Below are 8,288 nucleotides of genomic sequence, written 5' to 3'. Positions count from 1 at the left end.
AATTTAAAACTCAAAAAACCTCATACGTTCTGAGCTCGGTAGATTATTTTCATTTCCACTTAGCATTATTTTCTCACTTGAAGTGGACGGAGTATAAAGTATCGACCAATTTTGGTTTGCATTTAATATCTGCCTACCTAATTTTGAACTTGATTGAAGCAAAATGATCAACATACATATATATGATACATCTATCTGTAGAGCTTTAATTACTTCTTAATCTTCTTGTCATTTTCAATTTATGAAGATGGTAAAATCTGGGGTCCATGGTATTAATAAGATGGTTGCTCACATATAGATTACTATGGAGAAGGCAGTTGAGTGGTATTTTTGTATGTTTAAGGTGAGTCGTTTTTTAGGTGATCTTTATTTCATACATTGAAATAAGATCTTTATAGCAACTTATAATTTTTATACACATTATTTATTTATTAATAATGTAATAAATTTTTTGGTGGATGGGGTGGTCTTATCAACATGGCAAATAATCATTTCACACGTGATTCCTCACCCTTTAGTTGACATTCAACACGACGTCGTTTTGCTTCTTCCTCTTCTTTTACTGTTTTGTACCAAAAGGGTGGGTCGAGTTTTAAGCTACATGTGGTAAAATTAAAACTTTTAAAAATTTTAATTAGAACGTCATGACTTTTGTTAGTTTTTCATAAATTAATGTTGTTATTTGTTAACATAAATAAATAAATTATTTTTTGGTATGTGTTTAACATGACTCATTAGAAGGCGGTGAAATTAAATTCATACCAATTTCGGTGCACACTACCGCTTTAAACGGTTTTACCAACGATCATCAAAATTGGTGTGCGTTTAGCATGATTCATTAGAAGACGATGAAATTAAATTCACACCACATTTGGTGCACACCATGCACACCACCGTTTTAAACGATTGTACGTTATGATACGTACAACCGTTTAAAGCGGTACGTACAACCGTTTAAAGCGGTGGTGTGCATCAAAATTAACATGCGTTTAGCATGAAACTTCATTCTATGTACCAATTGCACCAACCACGTGTAAAGGGTCAATGGATTATTCTTTCTTTCGAAGATCTATGGATTATTCTTAACATCAGTGTAGCTGAAAACCATCTTCTATTACAAAGAGTTATATATTTCATAGAGTTATATTTTGTCAAGTATTGTCTAAAAATAAATATTATTTTTCACAATTTCGGTACATTTAGAGAAACAGTTGTGACATGGTAAAAGAGAGAGACAGTTGTGACTTGTGAAGGTGGTATGTTAGAGGAAAATTATTACAACACGTCTTAATTTTAAAAATATAAAAAGAGAAATAAAAGAAATTAAATCTGCTATATTTCAATTTTTTATAAAAATTAAACGGACAAATTTAGACTTAAATGGATATTAATATAATATTCGGACGTTGTTCCAGAACTAAAAAAATTAATTGATTTTGTTTTTCAAAAAGAAAAAGTAGGTATCTTCATTTTCGACATTCCAGAAAATTGAAGGTTTTAATAATTACAAACAACTTTAAAATTGGACAAAACATAATAGTTTTCACGGTACAAATTGTTATAAGGAGAATGCCGCGCAATGAAACAGAATATGTATAAAAAAAAGCATTCATGTCTCATACCTTTTTTGTGCAAGAATTTATCCAATAATCATTATTTCTCTTGCTCAACATATACTCTATATCCTCTTACCTCTATATTTGTCCGGAATTCGGACCATTCTTCAAATACAATTGATCGGTTTCTGAATACTACCCAAAAAGAGAAAGAAAATATAATAATATTAAATATAAATAAAGAATTAGCCTAATCAATAAAACTTCTGTTGCACTTGCATATACATATTATTAGTGATTAAAGATTAGTTTTTACTTTGGAAGACCATAAGTCTCTCCACAGAGATCTTCGAGCTTGATGATGTGATGTGGGATTCTTACTCTTGGTCATAACCACACGATCAAATGAGCCTTCTGAACAATTTTCTTTGATTAATGGACAAATATCTATTTGAAGTTGCCTGGCCTTTCGACGAGGTGAGAAAATAATACAAACAAAGAAATTAGCCTAGCAATAATTAATTGGACATACTGTATATTAGTTTTAATAAAATCTGAGTCATAGTGTACTCACATGGAACAACATCAGCTTCTTCCATTTTGAGGTCCTCATAGTCAACTTCGAGATTTTTTAGATTTTTTTTAGCATTCTCCTCCTTCAGTGTCTCAAATTTCATACCATCTAGATGTTAAAGCTCACGTTGTTGTTGTCCTAGTCTATCATTGAAGAATTTAAGCATGTAAAATTAAAATAAGAAAGTACCGGGTTATTATTCTAAAAAGAAAAACTTCTCAAATCTGTAATGCTTGATGCAGATCATAGACATCATTTCTTATAAAGTAGTAGATGATGATGACTACCAAAGGTAGAATTATCGCTATAAATTGAGGAAATGAAAACAACAATTATTATTTGGCCAAGTTTTCATAATGAATCTAACAAGATATTTTTAAAACGCTAACCATATCGAAACAGCCCAAAACGATATTCAGTTTCAAAGGATATCTTAAATCTGTCATCAAGCCCTCTTCGACAAAACGATGGAAAGGTTTTATCAAGTAACAGTTCAAGCCATTGTCTATTATAATGAGGAGTAGAAAAATCAGCCAGTCATCCCTTGCAACTTTGACTCCATAAGTTCTCACTAGAAAAGTGCCCAACTGAATTTTTGGCATATTTACTCCACAAAAAAGACAATCAAGAACAAATTAAGTTTCTACACTGCATATTACATCCTCACAACGTAAATCTTAATTCCTCACTCAGATTTTTCATTACACACCATGAACATAATTCAGACGTTGTGTTGGAAAGAAAAATAATCAAATTATTATTATAATTATTATTATTATTATTATTGTAATATAATATTTGTTGAAGAGTTGTGTCTATTTATAAGAACCCTTGCTAATCATCATACCTTTTCATTTTTTTATCTCAACCATCAAACCTTTTCATTTTTATTTTTAAAGATATTTTTTTAATAGATATATAAAAATAGAAATTAAAAAATTTTAATAGGACAATAAACCTAATATTGGGGGAGGCTCCACAATCTCCCAATTTTAAAAAGTATGCTTTTATAGATATTACTGATTGCAGACGTACTCGGCCTAACACAAACAAATTCAAATCCAAAACCAAACTTGACTCCCCCTCTCTCATGTCTCCCCAAATCTCCTTCTCCACACAATAACTCCTAATCATACTCTGCCACAAATGGATGATAGAAATTGAGCCTTGCATTATGAAGGTCAGCTCCAAGAGATCTTTGTAGCTTGCTGATGAAGTAAATGCCTCGCATAAAGAAAATAGATACACAATGAAAGAACTAGATGATTGCTGCTTTTCATGATTTTGATTTTGATGAGTAGTAATGTAAATGGGGCTTTCTCAAAGTGTTTAAGGGTGTGGAATCCTAAAATAAAATAACGTTAAGTTTGATTTTCGGTTTACCTAAGTACCAAATACAAGAAATTAAGGTTGTATAACATTGGAAAAAGATTGATGAACTTTAAATTTTCTACAATTTTTCATTCAAAACTCATACTAAAACTGGAAATACAAGAGATCTTATATAGTGATCCCAAACAAAATCTAGACGTCATAATTATCTGATTACAATAATGAGAAAATGAAATTTGAGACTGGTTTTTTACATCTACCAGAAATGCAAAACCAGAAAAAGTACAAGTGGTTTTTGAAAAAGCTAGCAGCATAAAAGGCCAAATGCTCCAAACATTTCTTGCTCTTAATCTTCATTTTTAATCTTTTGATAAAGTAATTGGTGTAAAAACTTTGCCGTAGAAACTTTTTCTTCTCCCAATTCAAATTAGATCACCAAAATGCTAATGTCGACTTGAGGTTGACTTTTTGATACGGAAATGAGATGATGGTATGACCATTACAGAAAGCTTCACTATGCTATTCTAAATGAAACTGTAATACTAGTTGTTCTCTTCTTAAATTGGAAATGAAAATGACTACAGGACTGAAATGAACTACTTTAATAGTCTATTCTCATCTTTTCAGACTCAAATCATCCATATACCTTCATTACAATTTTTTAAGGCATAATGTAACTTATCTGAATTGAAAAGAACAATAAAAGTGCTATTCATAAGATTTTCCCAATTTACATACTCATTTTCTAATTTTCTAGAACTTCAAAACACATTTTATTCACTAGTAGATATTAAGTAAAATTGACTTTACCAATCGACTCGCATCATCATTTACAAGCTAAATGCACTTTTGAATCGATTAAATCCATCAAGAAGACAAAAGATAGAAAATATCTATTATTGTAGACATAAACGCCGACAAACCCTAGCAGATTTGGGTGTTTCTTCTCTAGATGAAATTCAGTCTATTTAGGTATTTTGTCGTTGTTGGGGGCATCTTCTTGATTACATTCGACGGTCGCTGGTGGTCCGCCAATTCCGTCTTCGGCGTCAAGGAAAGAAGATTTATTTTCCGTCTGAAAAGTGGATGCAACATCAACCAAACTTTTCTTTTGTTCAGCGAGGTCCTCAGATTTTTCAGCAGAGACGGCAAGGTCCTTCAACTCTCCTCGATGTGTAATTCCATCCTTCCCTGCAGCAAATGCTTCTTCACCAATCATCCATGAATCGATCATGGCCTTATCTCCGGCGAACTGTTTCCGTCCGGCCTGATCATGATTCATCATAAATACCTCCATAAAGGTTTTTGCAGCCCATTTTCCCAAGACAGTTGCTTGTAGCTCAAACTTCTTCTTCTTATCTGCTTTCTTCTTCTTCTTTGTTACATAGTTCATGAGCTTGACTTTGGAGCTCACGAAGCTTTCAATCACTTCTCGGTATGCAGGTTTCATGAAACAAGCAATCTCTACAGCCACATCATCGAACTACCCCAAAACAACTCTTGTTGTGGATGCTTTAAAGAGTAGTAATGCTCAAAAGTCGCTTGCATCGCATCGACTCCTCACGATAACAATTAATTTAATTAACAATGATTAGATTTAGTTCTTAACCTACATTATATTTTTTACTTATACGGTTTTACCCAACATCCCATATCCTGAATGCTAGTATAGTCAACTACATGTAATTTACTTAATAAACTACAGTAAATCAAGTAAATTACTGCTAAAATTTGAAATTGAGATTATGCATGGCCTTGAGCAAGACTTCACATTTTAATGTTTTTCAATGTGCATTATCTGAATGTCGACGGCCTGAGCATTAGATATTGTGACTATGTGCACAAAGACATGTTGGACCACATTTGTACTTGCATCTTTCAATGATAAAATCTAGTAAAACACTAGACTAGAGAACATAAAGAAAATGAGTTTATAGCTAAAAGAATTATTTGTTTAAACATAAGATCGATCAGAAACATACAATCTACTAAATTTAGATTCGGTATCAAACGAAATAAATTTGTGGTAAATTTCAATCTCTTATCCAAGATATCTAAAAAGCAAACTGTGAGCGGTTGGCTTCCCAATAGCTTGCTTAGGCCTCAGCAAATCTGCAATATAAAACTTAGTCATGTATAGCATAATAGCAAAAGGTTTAAAAAAACTGGTACAAGATTATTAGATAGCATACCCCAACTCAGATAGCTTTAGATGTGCCTCAGTGTAGTCAGCGAAGAAAGCATCTTCATCCTAAAAACACAGAGTACTAGCGCTTAAAAATACCATTGGTTAACGAGAATGGAACACTTCATAATATATTATTGGTTAAAATTGACACGTCTACAAATTTTGACCAGGTCTGAGGGACTAAACATTCAAGATATATAGGGATAATCGAGGCTGAAAAATGCATAGTTTGGTTTTTAACCAACATACAACTTTTACTTATGCCATCATTTATAAAATAAAATCATTACCGCAGCAGCGTACTTCTCCAAATGAGGGCGGAAAGCAGGATCTGAGAGAAGGACCTTATCGGTAGGCAATTGCAGAAGACCTTCCTTCTCACCATTCAAGAGCTCTCTATCATCATAATATTAAGTAACAAAGTAAGAACTTAAATACTCAGCATAAATCTATCACAAAAATAAATGAACTAATTAACGGGAAAGCATGTATATAATTAAAGAGAGGGACAAAATTAAGGAAGCTTTAATTACTTGAAGTAGGAGTTGTCAAATATGAGAGGGTTTGAGGTCCAAGCTCCCTCGAACCAGAACGCTCCTTGTGGCACCTTCCCTGCAAAAGCAGATAAAACACTATTCAATATCAATAACGATAAGGAAAATCTCATCGTGAAAGATAATTATAAGAGGAATCAAGGTTTACATATATGTAGTATTTTGTCTTAATTACTTTGTTAAAATGGAAGGTAAATCAAGGTTTACATATATGTAGTATTTTGTCTGAATTACTTTGTTAAAATGGAAGGTAATATATAGACTCATAGCACTCGTTCATTCGTTGGTTAATCATAAATGTACCTACGAGGTATATATATATGTTATGTTAGTTCTACCTTTTTATATATGATGTAGCTAGCTAGGGCAGATTTGCAACGAATAAATAACTATTATATTGACTTTTAAAAAAAAATCTAAAATAAATAATAAAAGATTCTCAACTAATCAAACCATCAAGTGTAATTAATAGCACAAACCAGGGTATGGCCACCAGAAAGAGAAACAATATCTTGATCACCAAGTCCCATTTGCTCTCCAAATACAACCCTCAAATGGTCAGCTCCTGAGTGCGTTGACAAAAAATTGGACAAGAGTTATTCCGATGCCTACAATTAATATATATCTCAACCAAAAACTCTTAATTAGTCGTAATTAAGTTTAGTATTATACCTTTGGTAGCATCAGGGAGACGACCCTCGGGAGGTGGCTCAGGCTTATCCTGAGGGAAAAAATGCACATGAATATAATTACTTGGCATAAATTTTATGTTTCGGAAATCATATATATATAAAGCAGAAACTTTCATCTAGTAGCATTTTCCAAAAATAACTTAAGCCTCTCGATCGAGAGGAAATTAATTTCATCAACGCCAAATCATTATATATATGCTACTAATTAATTGAGTCGGTAAGAAAAAAATGATCCATAAAATAACAAAACAAGGGAGCTAGTAATTGAACTTAAATGTATGAGAGATTGAAATTAATAATATCAATATTGTCACTTCACTAACCTCACGACCAGGGTGGAATGGAACTTCTGGCCCACCAGTGATCTCAACAGCGACAACTCCGGCCAACTAAATCAAAGCACACAGATTTAGAATAACTTAAAATAGACTATCTTATATAGTATTCGGTTCATAGTTGATTTTCTAACACTTTTGAAATATATTTTATCATTTTGAAACATAATTTATTTTAACAAGTTAGAAAAAAAAATGATTTTTTTAATTTGATTTTCTCGTATAATGTCTATATAATTGAATTAAATTTATAAAGCGTAGATATTTAAAAAAAAAATCAAAATCATGTCGAAAAACATTATTAAAATTATGTCAAAAAAAACATTATTATCCTAAAAGAAATCCAAAAAAAACATTAATTAAAAGATTGAGGGAATACTACTCATTAATGATACCGGAAAGATCTAAAAATACTGATCTAGGAATTTATTAAATGGATCATTTGAAATGCAATATCGTCGTCTCAAAATGAATATGGAGTACCTGGTAAAAGTCGGCGTAGGAGATGGTGGGGAATTGGTCCTTGATAGGGTCGAGCAAGCCAACGGCAATGTGAAGACCGTTGTTGGCTCCATGAGCCAGCTCAGCAGAGTGCTTCATAGTTCCGAATGGACCTCCACTCTTAGATTTGCAATCTAAAGTCCCAGCAGAGTGCCATCTGCATGCAAACATATATAAAATATGTTTTTATATTGACACATAAAATGGGACGGAGATGTCAAATTTAGACGTTAAAGGGACCGGATTAATATTGAGGGAAGTACTTACGCGAGACGGAGCATGATAGGAGCACAGTTTTTTTCAGCGATGAGACCTCTGAGCTTCCTCTTGGCCTTCTCCACGGCCGTTTTGTACTCTTGGCTCACTGTCGGGTACTTCTTCACCATTTTTAATTGCTAAACCTACAAAAATCAAACGCAAATTAATCAACATTAAAAACAACTGATTACATCTGCTATCGATTGTCTTAAAGCACAAGAATTTAAAACCAGAAATTAATGTAAACTCAAACATCAATAGCTATATATGTGAAAACGAACCTTAAGATCGAGAGACT

At 32.5% G+C, this 8,288-nt stretch overlaps 1 protein-coding gene across 1 annotated transcript; it reads right to left on the bottom strand.

Moving 5' to 3' along the window:
• Window positions 1-5,641: 5,641 nt before the first annotated feature.
• On the bottom strand, window positions 5,642-8,118 carry LOC139882142 (L-ascorbate peroxidase 1, cytosolic-like). Its single transcript, XM_071866510.1, is given in 9 exon segments — window positions 5,642-5,713; window positions 5,944-6,046; window positions 6,184-6,238; window positions 6,241-6,262; window positions 6,684-6,769; window positions 6,877-6,925; window positions 7,220-7,285; window positions 7,715-7,889; window positions 8,000-8,118. Coding segments are annotated over 9 exon segments (747 nt in total).
• Between the last annotated feature and the right edge of the window lie 170 nt (window positions 8,119-8,288).

Source organism: Rutidosis leptorrhynchoides, unplaced genomic scaffold (genome assembly GCF_046630445.1).
Source record: "Rutidosis leptorrhynchoides isolate AG116_Rl617_1_P2 unplaced genomic scaffold, CSIRO_AGI_Rlap_v1 contig233, whole genome shotgun sequence".
Taxonomy (NCBI): Eukaryota; Viridiplantae; Streptophyta; class Magnoliopsida; order Asterales; family Asteraceae; genus Rutidosis; species Rutidosis leptorrhynchoides.
Note: the sequence above shows the minus strand (reverse complement) of the source record. Positions and strands in the feature narration are given on the sequence as shown.